At 45.8% G+C, this 27,046-nt stretch overlaps 2 protein-coding genes across 4 annotated transcripts in view; one reads left to right on the top strand and one right to left on the bottom strand.

Moving 5' to 3' along the window:
• The window catches only part of LOC137525193 (keratin, type I cytoskeletal 18-like), a 34,227-nt gene extending 32,150 nt beyond the window's left edge, over positions 1 to 2,077 (bottom strand). The window contains exon 1 of the mRNA XM_068246113.1: positions 2,015 to 2,077. The gene's annotated coding sequence lies outside the window, so the exon portion shown is untranslated. The remainder of the gene's footprint in view (positions 1 to 2,014) is intronic.
• Positions 56 to 25,168, top strand: LOC137525192 (keratin, type II cytoskeletal 8-like). 3 transcript variants are annotated; one of them, XM_068246107.1, is made up of 9 exons: positions 56 to 448; positions 6,146 to 6,354; positions 9,740 to 9,800; positions 10,845 to 10,940; positions 14,533 to 14,697; positions 16,639 to 16,764; positions 18,888 to 19,108; positions 23,169 to 23,227; positions 24,745 to 25,168. In XM_068246107.1, the coding sequence occupies exons 1-9, from the start codon at positions 161 to 163 to the stop codon at positions 24,888 to 24,890; spliced, it is 1,371 nt and encodes a 456-aa protein (XP_068102208.1). In that variant the 5' UTR covers positions 56 to 160; the 3' UTR covers positions 24,891 to 25,168. The 3 variants fall into 3 exon arrangements, with proteins under 3 accessions (XP_068102208.1, XP_068102210.1, XP_068102209.1); XM_068246109.1 differs by lacking the exon at positions 56 to 448 and adding an exon at positions 3,872 to 3,942; XM_068246108.1 differs by lacking the exon at positions 56 to 448 and adding an exon at positions 5,756 to 5,817.
• The last annotated feature ends 1,878 nt before the right edge of the window (positions 25,169 to 27,046 follow it).

The following is a 27,046-nucleotide window of genomic DNA, read 5'->3' as shown; positions in this document are numbered from 1 at the left end:
CAAGGAGGAAAAACTAACAGGTGACACATGAGGCTGGCTGACTGGCTGGGGACATAAATTCGTACCTTGCAGCCGTAGCTTCACTTCTTCTCCTCGCTCCAGACTCTGGTCCAGAGGTTCTCCTCCTCTACTCTAACCCAACATCACCACCACCACCACCATGAGTCTCTACAACAACCGCTATGCCACCACCCGGGGCTTCAGCACTCGCTCCCACGGCTCTCTGTCCGGAAGGCCCTCCGTGTTTCGGGTTAGCACGGCCTACCATCCCGGGATCCAGCGGGCCAGCAGCGGCATCAACCTATCCCGATTGACTCCAGTGTCCAGTTCCTTCGTGTTGTCTTCTCTGCCCTCTCTGGAGGTGGACCCTAAACTTCACCAGATGAGGTTCCAGGAGAAGGAGCAGATCAAAGGACTCAACAATCAGTTTGTCAACTTCATCGATAAGGTAAGGGCGATCTCAGGACACGGTTGGTTGACTGAGCAATCTCTGGGCAAACTTACCAACCAAGATAAATAGATAAGCTTAGTGCTTAGTACGTTCTTACTCTAATTATACAAGACATGTTCTTCTTTGGAGGCAAGTGGTTCGCTTACTCTCCTTTTTATATTTTCACTTTTATTTCTGTTACCTCCAGCTTAGTTATATTTTAGCTTATGAAAATTAAATGTTAACACTTGTATCTTAATCTTTGCACAATCTGGGCCCTGAAGGATTTGTTGCAACTGCATCGCACCTCCTACAACCTCAGATCAAAAAGATCCAATAACTTTGCCACCCCCAGAGTTCACCTCAAAACCTTTGGAGATAGAGCCTTCTGTCATGCTGCCCCTACACTTTGGAACTCCCTGCCACACCCAGTCAGGACAGCTCCATCCCTGGAAGTATTTAAGTCCACACTGAAAAGCCACCTGCTTAATCTGGCATTTACCAACACTTGACTATTTCCTCTGTAACACAGGCCAGCCTGCAGCCATAGATTGCTCTGAGTAATATCTGTGCACATTGAGTCCTATGAGAGAAAAGCACTTTACAAATGTTATTATATATATTGTATTGTATAGCACTTTTCTCCTGTCAGACTCCAAGCACTAGACCTGCAGCCACTAAGGGAGCACTCAGTAGACCTCCCTGGAGCAGCAGGGAGTCTTGCACAAGAACTCCTTACTGAACAGGTACTGGTGCCAACCAGGATTCAAACCCCAGCCTCCTCTATCAAAGGTGGTGCCTTTAACCAGTATGCTTTTCAGCCATTCACTAGCCTTCTAGTACACCCACCATTGCTAGTCATCATTGTATAAACAAGCATTTTGGTTTAACCAAGTGTTCATGTTTATTCTTGTTCTAAAGGGGAGAAGGAAGAATATCAGGGGGTCCCCCCTGCGGGGCAATACAATAGCAAATGGTCAGAAATATCCTTCCTGTCTGAATGCTAATCACTCAATGAGACATTATGTCAGAGAGGTCAGATGAGGTTAATCATTGTTGACCCAACAGGGGATAGAAATAAACCATTTTTATTTTACACCAGAAGTGATAGTGATATAGAGGCTGCCATTATTATTTCCTTTTAAACAATACCAGTTGCCTGGCAGCCCTGCTGATCTTTGTCTGCAGTAGTGTCTGAATCACACATCCGAAACAAGCATGCAGCTACTAAGACTTCAGTTAGACTTCAGTCAGAACACCTGATCTGCATGCTTGTTCAGGGTCTATGGGTAAAAGTATTTGAGGCAGAGGATCAGCAGGACTGCCAGGCAACTAGTATTGTTTAAAAGGAAATAAATGTCAGCCTACTCTACTAGATTAGCCATATGCTTGTTCCAGGGGTTGATCCAGACACTACTTATGCCAGTCGATCAACAGGACTGCCAGGTAACTGGCATTGTCTACAAGGAAATAAATATGGCAGCCTCCATATCCCTCTCAATTCCGGTGTGATTTAAGCTCACTATATGGTTAAGAGTACTATATGTTCAGAGTGCAGGGTTTTTATTTCTGTCTGAGTTTAGCCTGGTGACATCTCTGTTCACTTCCAGTCTAGAGGAAGGGTTTCTGAGGACACTTTACCAGGTGGGCTTGATGGTTCCCACAGGAGGGCCTGTGCCTTTGGCATGTTTGGGCGCCACCTGCTGGCGAACATGTAAAGCACAGAGAAGGTGCAGCCATCACTCAGGACACTATTATGTCCTAGCACTGTGTGTGTACATTGCATTGAAGATGTTCTTGTACCCTTTGTTAGTCTGTATTTTCATGCAGAAGCTGCTGGAGGAATTACTATGGCTGCAGGATGACAAGGGGAGGGAGTTACTGTAATTCTACATCCTATTGTCAGATAATGTCCAGCAGAATAAACTAACTTCAGTCCTCTAGATTCAGCATTGTCGATTGCACATTACATTGTCATCATTATTATTAGTATTGATTCATTGATGTTATTGATTTACATTAGCAACTAACAGTCACTGCTCGGAATCATGGGAAGTGTAGTCCTGTGTGTGTCCAGCAGGGAGTTGATGCAGGACTCCTCCTGCAGCAGGAGGCAGCATCAACCCCTCCAGGCAGCACTGCTGCTAGGATAGCGCAGAGAGGCCAGAATGACGATGTCATCAGGATATTTAAAATCTATTTTTAGGTATTCACAAGTTAGTATTTTAATTATTATAATTATCATTGTTAAATTAATCTAGAGGAGATGAGGAGGTCATGAATAAATATCTTCATAGGAGTCTGGAGTAGATGATTGTAATCTACTTATTATGATTACGTGAACTTTAACGTATATTTTCGCAATTACAGCCATAGGTAATTACAATTTCAAAATCATTTTGTGCCATCTTTAGTGGTTAAGAGCAAAACCCCCATACATGCTATCGTCAACAAAATTGAGACACCTGAAAAAAATGAGTTTTACTCACCTGGGGCTTCTACCAGCCCCCTGCAGCTGTCCGGTGACCTCGCAGCCTCGCTCCGATCCTCCTGTCCCTGCCGGCGGCTACTTCCGGTTTCGGCGACAGGAGCCGACAGGCCGGGAACAGATTCTTTGTGTTCCTGGCCGTAATAGCGCCCTCTATGCTGCTATAGCACATAGCAGCATAGAGGGCACTATTACGTCCAGGAACGCGAAGAATCACTCGCGTTCCCGGCCTCTTGGCTTCTGTCGCCGAAACCGGAAGTGGCTGCCGGCGGGGCCAGGAGCATCGGAGCGAGTCTACGTGGGCACCGGACAGCTGCAGGGAGCTGGTAGAAGCCCCAGGTGAGTGAAACTCATTTCTTTTCAGTAAAACTAGAGTGGGAACAGGACAAAAACATTTTTTTTTTTTTCCAAAAAGACCTTGTAGTTTTTAAGAAAATTAATTTTAAAAATGCTAAGGAAATTTTTTTTCAAAACTTTTACAGTTTAAAAACCATTTGTCCTTTGCATTTTTAAAATCGATTTTCTCAAAAACTACGTCTTTTTGCAAAAAAATTTTTTTGACCTGTACCCACTAATGATGACAATAGCATGTGTGAGGGCTGTGCTATTAACCACAGAACTCGCAACGCAATTACGCGAAGAATGCAAAATTACAGTTCCTGATAAAAATTACAGACGAAATGAATTTAGATTGTTCCAGAAATTTAGCATTAATATTTTGCATCAAAATTGCTAATTTCGATGCAAAATTACGACCATGTGAAATCTGTGCTCATCACGTCATCTCACATTAGCTCCACCCCCCACCTCTGGCATCAGGCTGGCACTCGGGTGTCTCCCAATATGTCGCCCTACCACTCTATCTCACCTTAGCTCCGCCCCCCACTCTTACTCCACGCACGATTACTTCCTGCATTCATTGAAGCCTGGGATGAATTTCCCAGCCTGGCACAGCTCTCTTGGCAGAGCTGGGAACACGTCTTGCTTTATGAACCCAGGTGACACAGAAAACCGCAGAGGAGAGGTTGGCATGGCTTTGGGCAGAGGGAGGACACAGGAGAATGGTGGGAAAACGGACGATGAAAGGCCAGCAAATAATGGCTCGATCTGATTTCATTATAGAGCCATTGTGAGCGGCATTTTTAGCAAACACAGGATGTATAATCCCCAGTATGGGCGCCTCCCTGTGAGTGCTCCCGTCCAAATATTACCCCCGCTGGTAAACCTGCCCTGTGCCAAGTCACCTCTCACCTGGGCAGCCCCAGTCTCCCTGCTCTGTTTGGGTGGGTGGATTTGTATAAGCTCTGTGTGTGTAGGCGATGGCATCTGGCATCGGCCCAGCGAAGCACTCCTGGGCATTGTGCCCGGTAAGTCAGGCTTTACCAGGATTTATATCATAAGCAAACAGAGTATTACCCAAATCTGCCCACCCAGGAGTCACGACCACCCATTGGAAACCCCAAACGCTCAACACGTTTTACTTTGTAGCAAGGTATTCCATAAAAGTACACACTGTCAAGCGGACCTGAACTCAGAACTTCCTCTCTGCTCCAAAAGATAAGCAACATCATAATAACTTTTAAAGAAAAAAATATTTGTCACAGCTTACGGAACTCCTGCAATAAATCTGCAGTGTGTCTACTCCCTGCTTTCATTGAAGCAGATATAGGGTTAACATCCTATGTTTACAATTACCTGCTCTGCCGAGGAAGTGAGATGACACAACTGAGAGATCAAATTACAACTTGTGATTAATCACAGATGAAGGGGAATTAGTCAGGCTAATACAGGGCACATTTCTGTTTTCCTCCTGTCCTGTGTAAGAGTTCAGGTTCACTTTTAAAGAGGAGCTGTCAGCCATACTATCTCAGAAAAAAAAACCACATATATAAGTAGATTAATACTTGCTCACTTACATAAAACATGTATTGCACTGTCCACATTTTGATTTTAGTGATTTTTCTACAGTAAAAAAAGAGAAAATCCTTCTTAGCATTTCCCATCTTAACTGTGACTATTTTGAAGCCAAACCTGATGTAATTTCCTCCCTTACTCTCCTCTGCCTGATTCGCCCGACCTCCACTATAGAAAGTGCATTGTCTCAGCATGAGAAATATTGGCCAATCAGAGAGGAACAGAGGTGTGGAAGGGGAAAACAGGAGGGAAAGAGGCTTCAGCCAATCAGGCTACATAAGTTAAGTCTGCGGGGAAGTATAGAAATAAAAAAGGACAACCCAGCATGCCCTGCAACTTCCTTTTTGTCTACCAAATTTTGTGTGTACCAAATAAGAGTCAGGTAAACTGGGGAATGATCATTTATCAACAAGAAAAGCAATAGTGATTTTAACTTTTGGATTACCTTTTTAGCATCCTTATTACTTTTACCAGATAAAAATAAAGAATTGATTTTTTATTTTATGCCCGACAGTTACACTTTAATAGCTCTACAGTGGGTGCTCATTTTAAATATTTAAAGGACCACTACCGCGAAAATTGCAAAAATTTAAAATAACTTAAACACATACAAATAAGAAGTATTTTTCTTCCAGAGTAAAATGAGCCACAAATTACTTTTCTCCTATGTTGCTGTCACTTACAGTAGGTAGTAGAAATCTGACAGAACCAAACGGTTTTGGGCTAGCCCAGCTCCTTATGGGGGATTCTCAGAGTTTTCTTTATTTAAAAAAAAAAAAAGCACTTAGTGAATGGCAGTTGTTACGTTCAACTGCCAAAAAAGTGTGCAAACAGGTGGTGGTGGTTGGGGGGCGATCTGCATCTTTATATAAATCCTTTTCAGGGATTGTCTCTTTGGAAATAATAAAGGCCATGCGGAGAATCCCCAATGGAGAGTTGGACTAGTCCAAAACCTGTCTGTAATGTCAGATTTCTACTACCTACTGTAAGTGACAGCAACATAGGAGAAAAGTCATTTATGGCTCATTTTACTCTGCAAGAAACATGCTTCTTATTTGTATTTGTTTACATGTATTTTAAATTTTACAATTTTCGCAATAGTGGTCCTATCTCTCATGCCAGGCAATTTTTATTTACAGAATGTGTTTAAAGTGTACCTGTTGTGAAAAAAGTGCCCCAAATGAGTACATACCTGGGTAGAGGGAAGATAATCCAGAGGCTTGCCCGCCCCCCTCCTCCACGCCGTTCCAACGCTGGGACCCCAAAAGCCACAATGAAGCCCTTTAGTCACCTTCTCCTCTGCTTGTTTTAAGGTGCGAGACCTGGAGAGGCAGAACAAGATTCTGAAGACCCATCTGAAGCTCCTGAAGGAGAAGGACCACTACAAGTCCAACATCGACCAGGTCACACTGTCCTCCAGCACTCACCTGAGGCAGCAGGTAGATGGACTCCTGCATGAGAAGGACAAGCTTCAGGCCGAGCTTCACAGCATGCAGAGCGTGGTGGAGGAGCTCAAGAGCCGGTAACTAGAGATGAGCCGAAATTTTGAACTGCTTTTATTACGAATGCGAAATTTAACATTACGACCCAAATTCGTAATTTCGTAATTAATTTTCAAATCGTAATTTACAATTTCGTAATCGAAATTTCACTCCCGTAATGACGAATTTCGTGTCTGCAACCGAAATTTTACTTTTTCAGGTTTGTAAGGGTTTCTATCCCTCTAGATGCCTAAAATGAATAGCACAGCCAGCCAGTCCTCCTCCTCCTCCTCCTCCTCCTCCTCCTCCTCTCTCTCTCTCTCTCTCCAGAGATCTGTAGTATTTCAAAACCATACTCACTTTCATGACATGTCCAGGGATCAAACCCAGGCCAACCACATGGAAGACAGCTATGCTCACCACCATACCACCAAACACACACTAAATAGACTGCTAACCTAAATCTTACTTGTAGACAGTCATATGAGACACATGCTGGGTGCAGGGCTTTGTGATTGGACCATGGACCATGCGATAGAGTGAGGTGCAAAAATGAAATCATGCCTAGCAGAGGATGGTTTCACAATGCTAAATGCTAGGCTGGCTGTGGTGCAATTGGTTAGTGCGTCTGGCTGGTAACAGCAAGGTTACAGGTTCGATTCCATCCAGGCATGTCTTTTCCTTTTGCGTTCAACAGTTGTCCAAACAGAGCCAACAGAGCCCCAGATAGCCATGTAGAGTTAGGTCACAGCTAGCCTGGCTGTGGTGCAATTGGTTAGTGTGTCTGGCTGGTAACAGCAAGGTTACAGGTTCGATTCCATCCAGGCATGTCTTTTCCTTTTGAGTTCAACAGTTGTCCAAACACCGAGCACAAAGTTTTGCATGCGTAAAGTTTTACGCACGCAAAATACCCCATGGGGTTCAATGGCGCAGCGCGCGCACGCAAAAGGAAAAGACATGCCTGGATGGAATCAAACCTGTAACCTTGCTGTTACCAGCCAGACACACTAACCAATTGCACCACAGCCAGGCTAGCTGTGACCTAACTCTACATGGCTATCTGGGGCTCTGTTGGCTCTGTTTGGACAACTGTTGAACGCAAAAGGAAAAGACATGCCTGGATGGAATCGAACCTGTAACCTTGCTGTTACCAGCCAGACACACTAACCAATTGCACCACAGCCAGGCTAGCTGTGACCTAACTCTACATGGCTATCTGGGGCTCTGTTGGCTCTGTTTGGACAACTGTTGAACGCAAAAGGAAAAGACATGCCTGGATGGAATTGAACCTGTAACCTTGCTGTTACCAGCCAGACACACTAACCAATTGCACCACAGCCAGCCTAGCATTTAGCACTGTGAAACCATCCTCTGCTAGGCATGATTTCATTTTTGCACCTCACTCTATCGCATGGTCCAATCACAAAGCCCTGCACCCAGCATGTGTCTCATATGACTGTCTACAAGTAAGATTTAGGTTAGCAGTTTATTTAGTGTGTGTTTGGTGGTATGGTGGTGAGCATAGCTGTCTTCCATGTGGTTGGCCTGGGTTTGATCCCTGGACATGTCATGAATGTGAGTATGGTTTTGAAATACTACAAATCGAGAGAGAGAGAGAGAGAGAGAGAGAGAGAGAGAGAGAGAGAGAGAGAGAGAGAGAGAGAGAGAGAGAGGAGGAGGAGGAGGAGTTGGTTATTCATTTTAGGCATCTAGAGGGATAGAAACCTTTGCAAACTTTAAAATACTAAATTTCGTAATCGTAATTACGAAAATTTGCGTAATTTGCGAAAATTACGAAATTTCGATTACTGCTAAAATCGTAATTGTAGAAATTTCGCGAAATTTCGGAAATTCGTAATTAGGTCATTACGCTCATCTCTACCGGTAACTGTCCTCTTCCTGCTCTTCTGTAGTTCCCCAAAGACACCAGGTGGTGGCCAGACACAGGGGCGGTTCTTCGATGAAGCAACCTGAATCATGTGCTTTAGGGTGGAAACAATTAGAGGACGGCAAGAGACAGCACCCCTCCCACAAATGTCCCCCCTCCTCGCACCCCCTATCTCCCCGTCCCTAGATTCAATTTGCCGCTTCACTCAGCTGCTCCCAGTGTTCCAGGGATGGAATCTCCATCCGCCCATCCAGCATCATGTATCCATGGCTACAGTGCTGCCTCATGTGACCTGTTACGTGCTGCAGGGTCACATGAGGTGCCGCTGTAGTCATAGAGGAAGCAGGACTTCACGTCTGGCGATCCCATCGCTAATCTGCTGAGAGCGGGTGAGTGGTGCGGCGCCGATGCAGCACATACCGGGCAAACTGGGGAGCAGGTGCTGTGGGCCAGCAGGGAGGAGATGCTATGGAAGGAGGTGCAGCACATACCTGGCATCCTGGGCATCAGACGCTGTGGGCCAGCAGGGAGGAGATGCTATGGGAGGAGGTGCAGCACATACCCGGCATCCTGGGGATCAGATGCTGCAGGTCAGCAGGAAGGAGATGCTATGGGAGGAGGTGCAGCACATACCCGGCATCCTGGGGATCAGATGCTGTGGGCCAGCAGGAAGGAGATGCTATGGGAGGAGGTGCAGCACATACCCTGCATCCTGGGGATCAGATGCTGTGGGCCAGCAGGGAGGAGATGCTATGGGAGGAGGTGCAGCACATACCCGGCATCCTGGGGATCAGATGCTGCGGGCCAGCAGGGAGGAGATGCTATGGGAGGAGGTGCAGCACATACCCTGCATCCTGGGGATCAGATACTGCAGGCCAGCAGGGGGGAGATGCTATGGGAGGAGGTGCAGCACATACCCGGCATCCTGAGGATCAGATGCTGCAGGCCAGCAGGAAGGAGATGCTGTCTTGGAGGAAGCAGAGGGAGGTAACCGTAATGCCAGTGCCTGCAATGCACAGCCCGATGTATCCGGCTTTGAAAACAATGTGTCCGGCTTTGCAAACACATGTCAGTGGGGGCCTCACAATATATTGCTTCAGGCAAAAAATCAGTTGAGCAAACGTAGTGGAAGAGGAGAGGAGAATGGTCAGCAGGTCACCCTTATAACAGGTGATGAAAGCAAAAAAGTGATTATAAGGTTTTGTAGCCGGTTTGTCTGGTTTTGGACTTTTAGAACTATCTGGGTCTCCATGGGGACATTTATCTTCACTAGGGATATTCATCATGTAAATCTTAAATTGAATTTGAGTACCTTAATTAATTCCCATTCTTGGATCAGTGGAAGTTCAGACTTCTTAACTCACCCTAGGCAGCAAACCCTCCTTCATCTCCAGCCACTTCCTTGGGTTGCAGACGCCCTAGGCCAGAGCCTAAGGGCCTTCCCAAAAACCTGGTCCTAATACCCCCTGCATGTTATCTGCAATCTGGCGGATAGTAAAATATCTCTAGGTACTGCTGACTCTGCTTTGTCTTTGCAGATACGAGGAAGAAATTAACAGACGGAACCAATTAGAAAACGACTTTGTATTAACCAAGAAGGTACGATGACTCCTACAGGAATTTTGTGTCTATCTCTCTTACTGTAGAATAACAGCAGGACTCAAGTCCTAGGATCTTGCCTGGGTTACCCTGAGTGTGACCCGGCTAGTAAAGCTGAACTAAAGTTATAAGAAAGGACACAGCACCCATCTGGTCCTAGGACCTTGCAGAGGCATAGCTATGGGGGAGGGGGGGCAAAGGAGGACATATCTCACTGGGTGCTGCACTGTGAGGGGGCTCAGCATGGCCATTGCACCCCCACGAGCATGAGGCATCTGCCCAAAGTGCCCCTGCTTCTCTGCTTCCCTCTGCAGACGAGTGCAGAAGCATCAACAGCAACAGAAAAAGCAGGGCACATCTGGCTATCTAAAGGGGGACACATCTGGCTATCTATAGGGGGGCACTTCTGGCTATCCAAAGGAAGGGGGCACATTCGGCTATCTGAACGGGGAAGAGGACAAATTTGGCTATTCAAATGGGAAAAGGCAGGGCACATACCACTATCTATAAGGGAAAAGGGGCACATCTGGTTATCTAAACAGCATTTGTACATTTGACTCCACCCTTGACCACGACCACATTCTGATGACCATGCCCATTTTGTCCAGAGGGCGGCGCAAATACTGCTGTTGTCCCTGGGCTCTGAAAACCCTAGCTACACCTCTGGAATCTTGCCTAGGCTACCTAGTGTGTGACTTGGGTGTTTGACAAAGAAACATTTACATATACAGCTGTGTTTGAGCATAACTTTCACACACCTTCAGCGATTTGATACATTTCCATTCCAAAATACATTGTCATATTTAACTCTTTCATTGGACAGAATGATGGTTTATAAGGTAGCATTGTTACACTGCAGCATTTGGGTGTGGAATGGATTCCGCTTTATTGTATGTACTCGTGGGATTACCCCAAGTGCATTCGTTTTCTCCCATAAGCCAAACAAACACGGATGGGTTATCCAGCATCCACCCGTACTGTAAAGATTGCAGAGAATCCAGTGTTTTACTAATGAATTACATTAATCTGTGTCTTTCAATGCAGGATCTGGATGACACCTACCTGCACAAGGTGGACAATGAATCCAAACTGGAGAATTTGACAGATGAGATAGATTACCTGAAACAGGTGTATAAGGAGGTAAGTCCGGTTCTGTTGTCAATATAATGCTTTCTTCAGTTTTGGCTGTGCGAATAAAAAGGCTATGCCCAATAAATGTGTGCCCTGAGAGGATTGGGAAAATCAGCAATGATACAAAAGAGCAGAGCGGGCAGGGAAACAATGCTGTGTACAAGTATGTCTCCTGCAGGAAGTGATGTCACCAGTCACAGAATAGCACAGGGGAAGTAGTACATTCTCCGCAGTGTACTCAGCACAGCATCTCTGCAGGCTCTGCATCTCTGAGCAAAATTAACAGGAATAAGTCCAAACTTTGACTAAATCTAAGTTCACGCTTGTGGCTGTGAGGGCGGGAAACAGAAGCGCTTGAAATCACACACGGCAAAGGTGCCCACTAATGGTACAATCTTGATAATACAATCTTAACAAATCTATGTAGAAGTACAAATTAACTAGAAGTACAGCACTGCTTTAAAGAGAACCAGAGATGAAGCACCCTCATGTATTTTATTACATTTATCAGTGGGAACATGACAGTAAACACCTACCCTGCTTTTAGTTTCATTGTTATCTGCAACTGTGATAAGAATCCACCGACAATTCAGTCGAGGTTTGACCTGGAATCATTATAGCTGAGTCACTCTTCTGTGAAGTCCTTTCAAGCCCAAGCCTTCCCCCTCCTGGCTTAGATCTTCTGCTTTGCATACTGAGAGCTGTGATGACATGGGAGGGGGCTGCTCCTGAGAGAGAAGCTCTGTGGCTGTAATATGATCCCTGTGTGCTCTGTGTGCACTAGATTCTCATAGGAATGAACATGCAGTTATTATCAGTGACACTTCCTACAGGCAGATCATACCAATATGAAAGCACATAGATGAAAGGCTGCATTTAGCCTAGATAGCAGCCTAGTCTCATATAGCCTAGACAGCACATCCAGAACACCTCATAACCTGGAAGCAGAAGTGATATGAGCCGGCGGCCATATTTGATTTTTCCTGGAGCAATAATGGATAAAAAAACACTAAAAAAGGCACACCAGAGCGGCAAAATTATCAGGTAGAGCATTTATTCTTTACAAGCTATCAACTGATATGTTTATTTTGTGTGAAACGTTCATCTCTGGTTCCCTTTAAAGAGGAACTCCATTGAAAATAATGTGATAAAAAAAAGTGCTTCATTTTTACAATAATTATGTACAAATGATTTAGTCAGTGTTTTCCTATTGTAAAATGTCTCCTCTCCCTGATTTACATTCTAGCAGTAGAAGAACACAGGCACCAGCAGGATAAAAGCGGATAAAAACTTTAAAATTTGCTGGGAGGAAGCGGTGGACTTACCTCCATAAAGCAGACACAAAAGACTGTCTGAATAGTAGCAATCACATTTATTAACTAGTACCCCAAAACAGTGCAACGCGTTTCGCAGGCCCAGGCCGCTTCATCAGGCAATAAACATGGGGACAAAAACCTGGCAACAGCTGGCTGAGGCGCTACACCTGCTATTGCTGAAATTCTGTCTTGTCCCCATGTTTATTGCCTGATGAAGCTGGCTGGGCCTGCGAAACGCGTTGCACTGTTTTGGGGTACTAGTTAATAAATGTGATTGCTACTATTCAGACAGTCTTTCGTGTCTGCTTTTTGGAGGTAAGTCCACCGCTTCCTCCCAGCAAATTTTAAAGTTTTAATCCGCTTTTATCCTGCTGGCGCCTCTGTTCTCCTACTGCTATACCGTGTCCACCCCTGGTGGAGGGGTGATCTACCCCCTTTTGCATCTACAGAGAGCGACTTCTTATCCCTGAGTGAGGACAGGTCTAATCTCCTCACCTGCCTATACAGTGGTTGCCTTTGTGGTAACCCAAGTTTGTGAGTATAATTTTCTCATGATAACCTTTACTTCATTTATGCTTAACATACTACACTATATTGGGCTCTCGGTTTCTCTACACTTTAACTGATTTACATTCTGACATTTACCACATGGCGAAACTTTTACTGCTGGCAGGTGATGTCAGTGGAAGGAGATGCTGCTTGCTTTTTTTTGGCAGTTGGACCCAGCTGTAAACAGCTGTTATTTCCCGCAATGAGGTTCACAGACAGGAAACTGTCAGGAGCATGGTCATGACATCCCACTGTGGGAGGGGTTTCACCACAATATCAGCCATACAGAGCCCCCTGATAATCCGTTTGTGCAGGGCTGGGTTCAGACCAGCAAGTAGAAGGGGGTGGGTGCAGGCAGAAGGACATAACCAAATGGAAGAACAGCCAAAAGAAAGATTACCGTTGTGATCACCTTCCTTAACTACTCTTGGGCTGCCTGCGTCAGACGTCAAGTCATCATCACGTCACCACCGCGTGATGACACCTGGTCTCCTGTAGCGGTACTGCAGGCTGTCAGTGCGCAGCACCCATGGAGGAGTCGGCTTTCTGGACTCTCTTTGCCTGTGTGTTTTCCTGGTCCCTGCCTCCTCCTGGATGAGCGGCTGGTCACTAGTAAGCAGGCAGATCGGCTTGTAATTTGTGGCTGTGTGACTGTCCCTAAAGAGTAAGGGCCTGTTTCCACTACACTCAGATTGGATGCAGAATAGATGCAGAAAAACTGACTCCAATGAATGTCTATGGGAAACTCTGCACCAGAAAAATTGCGTTTAGTGGAAACAGGCCCATAGGCATTCATTGGAGTCAGTTTTTCTGCATCCATTCTGCATCCAATCTGCATGTAGTGGAAACAGGCCCTAATGGCCCATACTCACGGGCTACATAAGTGGCCTGCCGCCAGCACACGTGAGTGTGTGCGCGACAGGCCGGCGACAGCTCATTGCCAGGTCCCTCCGCATACACACGCGGAAGAGGGATCAGCTGTGCGACGGAAGCTGTCGCCGACAATTGTAGCCCGTGAGTATGGGCCATAAGGGTCGGCGAGTCCAAGGGGGTGGGGCGGAAGGGGACACAATTTTTATACCCTCGACCTGGGTGCAATTTAGCCAAGAAACTGCCCTGTGTTTGTGTTTTGTTTTTCTTAACATCTTAGTAAGGGGGCTTTTAGTACCATTGTAGTCCCTTACACACTCCAATGAGTTCTGGGTCACCATGAGCTTGCTGGTTAGTCTGTACCTCTCGGTGTTACAAGCCCTACTCCATAGAGCCAAATTAATCCATGCCATGCACTGATGAGGATCAAACAATCAGAAACAGTCTGTATACATGTTGGATTATTATGGCTCTGTACAAATTAAGCTGACACATCATTGCATTCCAGCGGTTCTGGAGGTGTGTTTAGCTTCTAAGGGTACAATGGTTAATTTGCATATATTCAGCAGTGGTGCCTGGGAGACATCTCAAGCTCACTCCAACCTGAATTATCGCAAATTCTTTCTGTTTTAGGAAAGCAAACGTTTGTGTTTGTGAAAAGGAATAGATTTCTCATGAGAAAGGGGGTATCAGCTACTGTTTGGGATGAAGTTCAATTCTTGGTCACGGTTTCTCTTTAAACATAATTCTTCACTTTTGAGCTTCGGAGAGTCTTCCATGTTGACCCATAAATGTTATGAAGTCATGACTCTGCTGTAGGAGTGTGTAGTGATGCTTAGAGCTCACGTCTTGTGTCCTCTGTGTAGGAGATCAGTGAGCTGCAGTCTCAGGTCCATAACGACAAGGTGAAGGTGGAGCTGGACAATAACAGAGACCTGGAAATGAAGAACATTATGGACGAGGTGCGCACCCAGTACCAGACCATGGCAGACAAGAGCCGGCAAGAGGCTGAACACTGGTACAAGAGCAAGGTAAGGAACCGCTGCAGCCACTGTACTGCCAGCCCACACTCCTCTCTCTGTCTGTGACATGTTTCAGGCCAGGTGTGTATTCAGGGCCGGATTTAGGCCAAGGCCACCTAGGCCATGGCCTAGGGCACCACAGGAGCAAGGGCACCAAAGCAGCAGGCTAAACTGGTGCAGCTTTTGCAAGCTTGCAAATCCTGCAATGCAGGGAGATCAGATGAGTGCCTGACCACGCACCACGGTACTCTGCTGCTAGCAGCCTGTGCACCTTTGCATTGTGGCTGGCCGCTATGGACTTGGGCAGCATTGGAAACAGAGGGGAAGAGGAAGCTTCTGCACTGGAGACGATCGGAGAAATGAGTGACAGTGATGGCTGCTGTGAAGGCAAGATGGCTACCTATACTCAGGGCCGGTTTAAGCAACAATGGGGCCCCAGGGCAAAATTAACCTGGGGGGCCCCCCCAACAGATACCTCGGAGCAAAAATTGGCATTAAGGAACCTTTTTTGCAGCTGGTATAGTCAGGGTTTGAAGCCCCAATCGGTCGGAGCTCCACATTCTGGCTATCCCAGCCTGCATGGGGGACAAGGGGTTAAAAAGTTTCAGGAGGGGGGACCCCACATAATTTAAAAAAACAAAAAATTCCCACACTCTAAACATAAAAAAAAATTGGGAAAATAGGAAAAAAATGCCAGGGATCTTCATACAGCCATATTGCGGCTGTATAGCGATCCCTGGCCAAAGTGCTGCGGCTGCGTATGGACCCCCTGGAAACCCCATCAGGAAATTTATTGCTCTCTTTTGATACATGTAAAATTACACTACCGTTTGGTACTAAAAGTGACATTTACCGCATTTAAAAGTATACTTTTTTCCTTCGAAACTTTAAAATCAATTTTCTCAAAAACTATAAGGTCTTTTTGAAAAATTGTTTTTTCCTCTTATTCCCAATGATCCCCTTAACATATCCTGCAAATTTAGGGTTTCTAGCTTTTAAGGTGGATTTGATATTAACCATTAAAGTCGTCTGGTTTTTAAATGTGTATTTTTTTTCCTTTGAAACTTTAAAATCAATTTTCTCAAAAACTATAAGGTCGATTTGAAAAAAATGTTTTCCTCTTGTAGCCCCTGGGGGCCCCTACAAGCTCTGGGGCCCTGGGGCAGCTGCCTCCTTTGCCCCTATGGTAGCGCCGGCCCTGCCTATACTGAAAGGAGGGGCGGGGGGGAAGGGGGGAAAGGGATTAAGGGAATCACCTGGCTATCTAAACTGGAGGGAAGGGGGGAGGGGTCATCTAGGTACTATCCTGAAGGGGGGTAGCTGGTGACAGCGGGCTTGGGTGGTAAAGAGTACAAATCCGGCCCTGTGTGTATTAGACAACAAGATGACTTTACTAGATGGCAGTTATAGTGTGGCGGGCAGTTTATACTAACACTAGATGTACTGGGTCGTGAGCGGGTACACAGACCTTTTCACCTTTATAAAGAGTGTATGTAGTGGAACCTTCCTGATAGGAATGTTTATGCATTGCTGTTTGTTTAGCAACCAATCTGTTTTCACACTTGCAATACCCATCTTTTCTGGAGTTGCAGTTTCTAAAATAGCCACTAGATGGCAGCATCTCAAAGCTAATTGGTCAACCTGCTTTACATAGGACTGCTTCCCTACAACCAGCAACAAACATGATTTTATTTCCAGCATAAGAGTTTTTTTGTTTTTTTTCTCATAACATTTACATAATAATAATAAGAAGAAGAATTAAAGAGAAACTATAGTCAAAATAACATAATGAATAAAATTGCTTATTCATTTTTTTTCTTTTTTACAATATTCATTTATAAATGATTCCCTGTCGGGTCCGCTATACTAAACTGGGACTAATTGACTGCTTTCCACTATATGACACTACAGGGCCTCTTTAATGTAAAAAAAAAATGTTTTCCCTTGCAGATTGAAGACTTGCTGAATCAGGCCAAACGCACCAATGACGAGTTGAAGGCTTTGAAGAACGAGTTGGCGGATTTACATCGCATGATCCAGCGCGTCAACAGCGACAACGAGGCGCTAAAGAATCAGGTATGAAAACTATTCTGGAATTCTCTTATTTATATATATATATATATTGTATTTATAACATATCACATAGCGCTGGACAGGAGAGGAATAGGATAGGCTACTCATCACTGCTAGGGCGGGGCTACAGACCACACCTTGTCTTTTCCCACGGCGCACATTGCGATAAGCAGGCAAAGATGAGAAATGCCGGCACTGCTGTAAACTGCTTGTTTATTCATAACACATGGTGCAACATCGTGGATTCAAATTCCATGCATATTAAGAACTAACATACCGGTTTGCTGGTGAAGCTGTGCGGTGGGTGCTGGGGGATGAGAGCCTTACGGCCGTTTAGCGCAGATGCGCTTCTACGGAGGCTGCGGGGGGCGGCTGTCTGCTGTCAGCTTAAATCCCAAACAGATCAGCGTGCAGCCAATTGCTGCTAAAGGCACCGCCTCCTCTCCACCAAGGGCGGCCATTGCGATATGATTATTGTGCCATCGGACAGGTTTCACTGCACAATGGCGACACGATTGTAATTTCCAACGGGGGAAAAAAGCAGGAAGAGCGTTAAAATGGGAGATTGGGAGAAAATCAAACAGCATTGCATTTTGCTATGCGATTTTATTGCGCTCCCATTGGCTTAACGCAAAGGCAGGTACAATCCTGAATCATGTACTACGCTTGCTTTTGGGTGAAAATAGAATCGCACCAGTGAGAAAAGGGCACTGCAATTACTATGTTAAAGGGACTAGAACTAAAAAATGCAATATCCCGTAAGGTCCCTCGGCGTCCTCTGAGTCCTCTTAGTGGCTGCTCCGGTAGCTGCACCACCCAGAGTCGTGTGCAACTGCACATGCGTGGCCTGTCCGTGCGCCAGTCTTAACCACTTAACGACCGCCTAACGCCGATAGGCATCCGCAGGTTGAAGTGGTGTTTCCATGGAAACGGTCATTCCATGTTAGTTCACAGAGGGTGTCTCCATGAACAGCCTGCGAGCCTCCGATCGCGGCTCGCAGGCTAAATGTAAACATGCGGGGAAGAAATCCACGCTGTTTACATCATACAGCGCGGCTGCGCAGCAGCGCCGTAAAGGAGATCGGCGATCCCCGGCCTCTGATTGGCCGGGGATTGCCGGCATCTGATAGGCTGAAGCCTATCTGAGGCGGCGCAGGACGCATTGCCGTCCTGTGCCGCCCATAGCAAGGAGGGAAGGAGAGGGAGGGTGAAAATCACTGCGGAAGGGAGGGCTTTGATGAGCCCCCCACTCGACCACACAGAGCTCTGTGGGCTGGAGAGCCCACGCAGCACAGATCTGCGCAAAATGGCCTGGTCCTTAAGTGGTTAATCATGTGCCTGTCGCCGTGAGCACTCTGTGCATGCCGGGGTTCTCGAAAGAATAAACTAAGCATGCGCAGAACGCTCACAGCAATGGGCGGTGCATGTGCAGTTTGGCACAACTCCCAGCCAGGTCACATAGCTAACAGGGCCACCAGCAAGAGAACAGAGTGGATGCAGAGGGATCTCTCATTGGATAGGGGCGGCTGGAGAAAGCCCTAGGTAAGTCCATTATTGCATTTTATTAGGTCTGTTTAGTGTCTCCAGTGAAAATGATGTAATGAACAAAAGTGCTCAGTTTTTACAATAATTATGTATAAATGATTTAGTCAGTGTTTGCTCATTGTAAAATCTTTCCTCTCCCTGATTTACATTCTGACATTTATCACATGGTGACATTTTTACTGCTGGCAGGTGATGTCACTGGAAGGAGATGCTGCTTGCTTTATTGGCAGTTGTAAACAGCTGTTATTTCCCACAATGCAATGAGGTTCACAGACAGGACACTGTGGGAGGGGTTTCACCACAATATCAGCCATACAGAGCCCCCTGATGATCTGCTTTTGTGAAAAGAACAAGATTTCTCATGGGAAATGGGGTATCAGCTACTGATTGGGATGAAGTTCAATTCTTGGTGACGGTTTCTCTTTAATTATGCTCCCTTGCAATCAGCAACACATGTGCTTTGATTTTGTGAGTGTGAATGGGCCTTACTGAGGATTAGACAGTAACAGTTTTTATGCACCTGGAAATATAGAGAATGATGAGGATCCCCTTCTCTCTCCTTCCTCTCTGTTGACCTCCAGCGTGCCAATCTGGAGAGCGCGATCTCAGCGGCCGAGGAAAACGGCGAGCAGGCTGTGCAGAACGGCAAGTCCCACGTTCAGGACCTGGAGGAGGCGCTGAGGAGGGCCAAACAGGACATGGCCCGCAAGGTGAAGGAATACCAGGACCTGATGAACACCAAGCTGGCTCTGGACGTGGAGATCGCCACCTACCGCAAGCTGCTGGAAGGGGAGGAGGGAAGGTGAGACGAAACCCGCGCAGTGTTCAGTGGTGTAACTACTACACGTCATGGGCCCTATTGCAACCCTTTGATGAGGCACCCCAATGTTTACATCCTCTCCTTTGCCTCTTCCTGGTGACCCTCAAAACCTGGGGGGCCTTCTTGTACGAGCCATAAATCAAGTGTGGCCATCAGGATCTCCACACCCATAACAAGTGTAGCCACACGATCACCTGATCTGAAGGATGGACCCTTTTATCAGAGGGCTCTCCCCTCTGCGCTCCCCTCCTGCATCTATCTAAGTGGCAGCAGCAGCTATAATTACCTCCATTCACCACCAGAGGTCTCTGATCTGCAAGGGCTTCACATTACTTCCTGTTTTACAGGAAGTAATGTGAAGCGCTTGCAGATCGGAGACCTCCGATCTGCAAGCTGCTGCCGCCCCTGCTGACACTGCCGCTGCTGACACCGCTGCTGACACTTAGATATATGCAGGAAGGGAGCGCAGAGGGGAGAGCCCGATGGGAGGGAGGGACTATCCCCCCTCCCCGCTGATATGCAAAGCTCTCCCCTCATGCTGCAAAATTGCCCTGAGCGGGCCCCAACCCCCCCCCCCCCCCCCCCCCCCCCCCGCGGGGACAGGGGCTGCTTCCCCTTTTGTTACACCAGTGATACTTGCTCTACTTACATAACATTACATAACATATGTATTGCACTGTCCACATTTATATTTTACAGATTCTTCTACAGTAAAAAAAAAATCCTGATGTCATTTCCTCCCTTACTCTCCTCTGCCTGATCATAGCTCCCAGCTGTCCCTCTTTCTTCCTCATTGTCCCTCTTTCAGGACTTATGTACAGATCTACAGTATGTAAATATATGCATTCTATCTAGTGAAAAATGTGTTAAATTGACTCTAAACTTTATTCCCATCCTTCACGTGGATAAGTTTCTTATTTCCCAATGTTATTATAAAGGAAAATTAATCAGGATACAAAGAACCAGTGTGGTCTGAATTATAAAGCAACATATTTTTCTTATAAAAATGTTATGGTATGCGTGATTATGGGTGTGCTGGGGGCGTGATTGGGGGTGTGTCAGGGGTGTGGATTAAGTGTCCCTCTTTCTTATCTCAAAATGTTGGGAGGTATGCCTGATTGTGTATGCATTGCCTGCCCTCCTCCTAGTCTTCAGACACTCCCACCCAGCTCTGCAATGAAAAGTGCATTGTCTCAGCATGAGAAATATTGGCCAATCAGAGAAGAACAGTAGTGTGGGAGGGGAAAACAGGAGGGGAAGAGGCTTCAGCCAATTAGGCTGATTTAGTTAAGTCTGAGGGGAAAGTAAAGAAGTGAAAAAAGACCCAGCATACCCTGCAACTTCCTTTGTGCGGCAGAGGTACCAAGTTAGAGCCACAGAAACTGGGGAATGTTGTTTTATGGAGAAGAAAACTAAAAGAGTGATTTTTAACTTTTGGATTACCTGGTTAGCATCCTTATTGCTTGTTTACCAGATAAAAATAAAGAATTGATTTTTGATTTTATGCCCGACAGTTACACTTTAAGGCCTCTTTTCCACGAACTGTTGAACTGTGTGCTCAGCAAGCAGTTAACAGGCAGCAACAAGCAGTCAGGGCCAGGCCGAGGCATAGGCTGGAGAGGCTCCAGCCTCAGGGCGCAGTGTAGGAGGGGGCGCACAATTCATTCAGCTGTCATTCCTAATTGTGTATGAAGCAGGAAGAAATAAGAAAAGGGGATACATAGCATTGACTGCAAGCCAGATAACTAGATATTAAGGTGTTGTGGGCCCTGTGGCGCCTCTTAGTCTAATAGCAATCAGTGTGTGATGGCTGGGGTGGGAGGGATGGAGGGGCGCACTTTGGTGTCTCAGCCTTGGGTGCTGGAGGACCTTGTCCCGGGTCTGCAAGCAGTTACCAAGCAGCAGTCAGCAGTTGTGAGAGTTTGAGTGGCATTTCACTGCCTGTAAAAAGTTCATGGTAAAGAGGCCTACGGTAAGTCCCTGGCAGTGTTTATCAGTGCAGATGTAAGGCTAGATGAGTAATGCGACTTGAGTTTATTTTAAGTACTAGCATTTGAAATGAATAGCTATCTGTAAATTGCAATGGGAAGGTCATTTCCAATAACGTTAATAATTATAAAAACATTTGTGCAGCTTTATGCATTGCAGGGATTAGTAGAAATCCTTAAATTAGCTTGATTACGTGCAACCAGGCAACAGAGAGTTATTCCACAGAGTTCTTAAAGAGGACCTGTAGTGAAGATAACATAATAAATAAAATTGCTTATTTTTTACAATATTCATTAATAAATTATTTAGTCAGCGTTTGCCCGTTGTAAAATCTTTCCTCTCCCTGATTTACATTCTGAAATTCATCACAGGTGGCTACATCTATAGTCCTGCCAGGTGATCTCTGCAGAATGTTTGGTTACTGAGAATTCTGAAGCCAGTACAAAATATACCTGGTCTCCCAGAATGCTCTTGGGAGGGAGAATTCCGCATAGCTAAATGGCCTAGTCTGTAAAATCACTGGGAGGGCAGATCTATATTCAATATATAACAATATATAGATATAGGAAGTGTTTCTGAGCCTGAAACCAGGGAAATTACCGTAAAAGTGGGTGTCCTGAATAATTTACTGCATTCTATTATATGTCACTACAGGGCCTCTATACTGCATTCTGCTATATGTCACTACAGGGCCTCTATACTGCATTCTGCTATAAGTCACTACAGGGCCTCTTTACTGCATTCTACTATATGTCACTACAAGGCCACTTTACTGCATTCTACTATATGTCACTACAGGGCCACTTTACTGCATTCTACTATATGTCACTACAGGGCCTCTATACTGCATTCTACTATATGTCACTACAGGGTCTCTATACTGCATTCTACTATATGTCACTACAGGGCCTCTGTACTGCATTCTGCTATATGTCACTACAGGGCCTCTATGCTGCATTCTACTATATGTCACTACAGGGCCTCTTTACTGCACTCTGCTATATGTAACTACAGGGCCTCTTTACTGCATTCTACTATATGTCACTACAGGGCCTCTATACTGCATTCTACTATATGTCACTACAGGGCCTCTATACTGCATTCTACTATATGTCACTACAGGGCCTCTTTACTGCATTCTGTTATATGTCACTACAGGGCCTCTTTACTGCATTCTACTATATGTCACTACAGGGCCTCTTTACTGCATTTTACTATATGTCACTACAGGGCCTCTTTACTGCATTCTACTATATGTCACTACAGGGCCTCTTTACTGCATTCTACTATATGTCACTACAGGGCCTCTTTACTGCATTCTACTATATGTCACTACAGGGCCTCTTTACTGCATTCTACTATATGTCACTACAGGGCCTCTACTGCATTCTACTATATGTCACTACAGGACCTCTTTACTGCATTCTACTATATGTCACTACAGGGCCTCTTTACTGCATTCTGCTATATGTCACTACAGGACCTCTATACTGCATTCTGCTATATGTCACTACAGGGCCTCTTTACTGCATTCTACTATATGTCACTACAGGGCCTCTACTGCATTCTACTATATGTCACTACAGGGCCTCTTTACTGCATTCTACTATATGTCACTACAGGGCCTCTACTGCATTCTACTATATGTCACTACAGGACCTCTTTACTGCATTCTACTATATGTCACTACAGGGCCTCTTTACTGCATTCTGCTATATGTCACTACAGGGCCTCTTTACTGCATTGTACTATGTGTCACTGCAAGCTCGTAGTGAACCAGAACTCCTAGGAGTGTGGAAGGGACTAAAAAGGACCAAAAAGGCCCTCTTACTAAAATGCTATGCAAAACAAAAGTTAGCCTTTTTACAAATACAGAAGGTATTTGCAATTACTCAGATTGAAGTGATCATAGGATGTCTCCCACAATGCACCACTGCTGGATATGCAAATCATCCTTTAATGTCCCCGATAGCCACATTGCTAAAGGATTGTAATTTTGTAGTGATTTTCAATAAATGTAGAATTGTAGTAACCTCTGCTTTCCTCTCTGCAGGCTGAACAACGCTCCCAGCGCCCAGATCAGTGTCCACACCAGTACCATGGAGAAGCTGCGTGAGTACCCCGCCGTGTCTGCCTATCCAAGCACATCACATGACATATTACATAAACTAATCAAGTTTTTGTTATTAACATTAAACACTCTTTCCCTGTACTTTTAATCCACCCTGAAACATTGGTCTTGGCTTTATATTGTGGCATGAGTTTAATCTACTCCAATATCACATGATTCCTCTATTAGGGATCATTTCTATGGGCAGTTGATCTGTGTGGTCAGCAAGCAGTTACCAGGCAGCAGTGAGCAGTCAAGCACATTGATTAGAGCGCAGGAGATTTGGGTGCAGCCGGCGCCACCATAGGCCATAAAAGGAATTACAGCTATAGCGGTGCACAGTGAGTAACTTCAGCGCCCTCAGAAGACGGAGCTGAAGTTACTTTTAAAACACTGTAATTCGGCCGCCAGCAATAGCTAGAAGTTGAATTACATCATTTCCTATCATCCACGTGGACCTGGTGGGGGAATAGTAATTAACGCCTCCAGGACTTGGGCAGGAGCAGGGTAAGCTGTATATCGGCTGTATCCTGCTCCCAAGTCTCCCAGCGGCCATTTCACTCGTACGCGTGAGCAGTTACCAGGCAGCAACAAGCAGTTGCCAGGCAGCAGCAAGCAGTTGTGAGTGCTCAACAACAGTCTTTTCACTGCCTATCAACTGCTCATGGAAAAGGGACCTAAGGCTGTAGACACAGCGCTTTCTGAGTGTTTTTTTTAAACTACTCCCTTTGACTTACATTAAAATTGTGGTAAAATCAATGTAAAATCCTGATAAAATCGTTGCGATTTAGATTTTTTGAAAAATCGCAATTGTTGCGATTTTACAATTTTACCCTGATTTTAATGTAAGTCAGTGGGAGCGTTTTTTTTTTTTAAATGCTCAGAAAGTACTGATGGACAGTTGAACTGTGTGCTCAGCAAGCAGTTACCAGGCAGCAGTGAGCAGATATCAGGCAGCAGCAAGCAGTTGCCAGGCAGCAGGAGGTAGTTGCCGGGCAGCAGGAGACAGTTGTGAAAGTGTGTGAGGCGTATCACTGCCTATCAACTGTCCGTGGAAAAGAGGCCTCAGAAAGCGCACACAGTGTGTCTATATATTGGATCGTTAGTGGCCACCTTTAGGCCTCTTTTCCACGGACAGCTGAGCTATGTGCTCGGCAAGAAGTTATCAGGGAGCAGCGAGCAGTTATCAGGCAGCAGCGAGCAGTTATCAGGGAGCAGCGAGCAGTTATCAGGCAGCAGCGAGCAGTTATCAGGCAGCAGCGAGCAGTTGTGAGAGGCATTTCACTGCCTATCAACTTCCCGTGGAAAAGACACCTTAGTGATTTGTCATGAAGATTTTTGGTAAATTACCAAATTATTACCACAATGTTGAAAATCTAAGTGAATTTGGAGAAAACATTCTAAAATATCGCATGAGGTAAATTACTGAACATGACATTTTACTAAACTTGCTTATTTATACTCTGGTTTGCCTTTGTCCGCCTAGCTTACTGAAGGTTACTCAATTTTGTACCCACAGCCAGTCTCATCAACTACGACTTGAAGGTTCTGCCTCCCCCAAGAAAACCTCCAACCACCCCTAAGAAAATCGTCCTGGTGAAGACCATCGAGACGTCCGACGGCAAGAAACTGACTGAGACCAGCCACACCTACGCAAACAACTGAGCCCGAGGGCGGCCATCCTGTTTCCTGATGCTGTCTAGTGAGAAATGTTGCCACGGGAGACCGTGATGAAAGCTACCATTTACAATAGTGGCCTTGTTTTTATCCACCAATGAGCTCTAAGCTTTTCACTCAAAACGTGGCGACTGAAATCGCTTACTGAGGGTTATATTGTCCGGTTTCTTTAGCGTTTCGTTTAAATGGGAGAATCCCATTATGTCTTTCACACTGCTGCTTAATTCCTGCTTACCTGCAAATAAACTTATGGAAAAACTCTATAATGTCTCCCTTTGAGTTATTGTGTTATGTACGGTTTCCCTGTGTTTTTCTACCCATGCATCCGCTTTCACATAAAACAAAATACCTTATATACTCGCATATAAGCTGACCCACGTATAAGCCGAAATACCCACTTTTCCCTCAGAAACCAGGAAAAAGTGATTGACTCCTACCCAATATAACCCCCTCCACACTAGACAGATGTGCCCCCAGTGCAAGTCAGCCCTCCTCCCCATAGCCTGATGCGCCCCATGGATTGTGCCCCAAGCAGTCTCAAGATGCCAGTAGATGGCGTCATAGATATGAGACACAGCGATTGCCACACAGGAAGAATCCCCGATCATCGCACCGCTGACACATTGCTTGCACGCTCCACTCCACAAGCCGGGGGACACAGGTAGTCCTGAGCAGCGCACTCTGCACACCATGCTGCAGGGGATGGGGGGCGGGGACACAGCAGGGAGCCAGCTGGTAAGAGCAGGATCACTAGTGCATGATCCTTACTCCTCTGCCAGTAACAAAACCTGCTCCACCGTCCGTTCTGCTCCACTGACTCGCATATAAGCCGAGGGAGTAACTTTAAGCACATTTTTTTGTGCTGAAAAATTAGGCTTATATGCGAATATATACAGTATATCTGAGATAAAACACAGGAAACTCAATTGTGATTAGAATCATTTATATTTGACCAAATAAGTTTGCACTTACAAAGAATTTGACTTGACATTGACAGTTGCTTAAAGTGTACCAGAGATGGCCCTTATTTATACTTACCTGGGGCTTCCTCAAGCCCCATGAGGACTGTGGGCACCTCACTGTCCTCTTCAGTCCCTCCGTTTGGTGCTACGACTTTTGGCAATCCGATCAGTCAAGGTCTTCTGTGACGGGAGCGCGACGAGGGGTGCACATGCGCGACTTCCAGGATTACCTGGAGTTATAGCTGCTTCACGGAGGGGCCGAGGAGTATGGCGGGGAAGCCATGGTGCTCATGGGGATGTAGGAAGCCCCAGGTACTGCTTGCTTGGCAGTTGGAAAAAAGCCATTATTTCCCACAATACAACGCGGTTCACATACAGAAAACTTAACTGTGTGTACCTCTTTTTTACTGAAAAAATGTGTTTAATTGACTCTCTGGGCTTGATTCACAAAGCCATGCTAACTGTTTAGCACGAGCGTGCTAAACAGTTAGCACGTGAAGTGCCGTTCGCGGACTTTTGCGCACGCAAATTGCCGTGATCGCACTCATTTGCGCGCGATAACGCGGACTTTTGCACGCATGAACGGCACTTCACGTGCTAACTGTTTAGCACGCTCGTGCTAAACAGTTAGCAAGGCTTTGTAAATAAAGCCCTCTAAACTTTATCCCTATTCTTTAAATTGGTATATTTCTTATTTTAAATTGTTAATATGAAGGAAAATGAACCAGGACAGAAAGGACCAGTGCGGTTTGAATTATAAAAACAACATATTTTTCTTATAAAATCTTTATGGTATGCGTGACTAGGGGTGTGCTGGAGCCGTGCTTAGGGGTGCAGCTTAAAGGACACATCCAAGCAGGATTAAAAAAAAAAAAATCTACTTACCCGGGGCTTCCTCCAGCCCCTTGCAGCTGCTCTGTGCTCTGCAGCTCTGCTCCCCGACGTTGGCCAGGGGTCCCCTCCAGTGCGAGATGCCCACTGCCAGTGGCATAGGGAGTAGGGAGCTAATATTGTGCTTGAGAGAGGGCCCCTCTGACCCAAGGGCTCCGATGCGGTCGCTACCTCTGCAACACCTATTGCTACGCCACTGCGCCTGCGCGAGCGGCTGTTGGAGTTGCGCTGATGTCATCTGGACTGTACTGCGCAGGCACAGTACAGTCCAGATGACGTCAGCGCAACTCC

The sequence above is a fragment of the Hyperolius riggenbachi genome, chromosome 7 (genome assembly GCF_040937935.1).
Source record: "Hyperolius riggenbachi isolate aHypRig1 chromosome 7, aHypRig1.pri, whole genome shotgun sequence".
Lineage (NCBI taxonomy): Eukaryota > Metazoa > Chordata > Amphibia > Anura > Hyperoliidae > Hyperolius > Hyperolius riggenbachi.
Note: the sequence above shows the minus strand (reverse complement) of the source record. Positions and strands in the feature narration are given on the sequence as shown.

Coding starts and splice junctions, on each gene's coding strand:
- LOC137525192 (XM_068246107.1), top strand. CDS start 161: ATGAGTCTCTACAACAACCGCTATGCCACCACCCGGGGCTTCAGCACT. Junction 14,698..16,638: donor AACACTGGTACAAGAGCAAG/GTAAGGAACCGC, acceptor TTTCCCTTGCAG/ATTGAAGACTTGCTGAATCA. Junction 16,765..18,887: donor ACGAGGCGCTAAAGAATCAG/GTATGAAAACTA, acceptor GTTGACCTCCAG/CGTGCCAATCTGGAGAGCGC.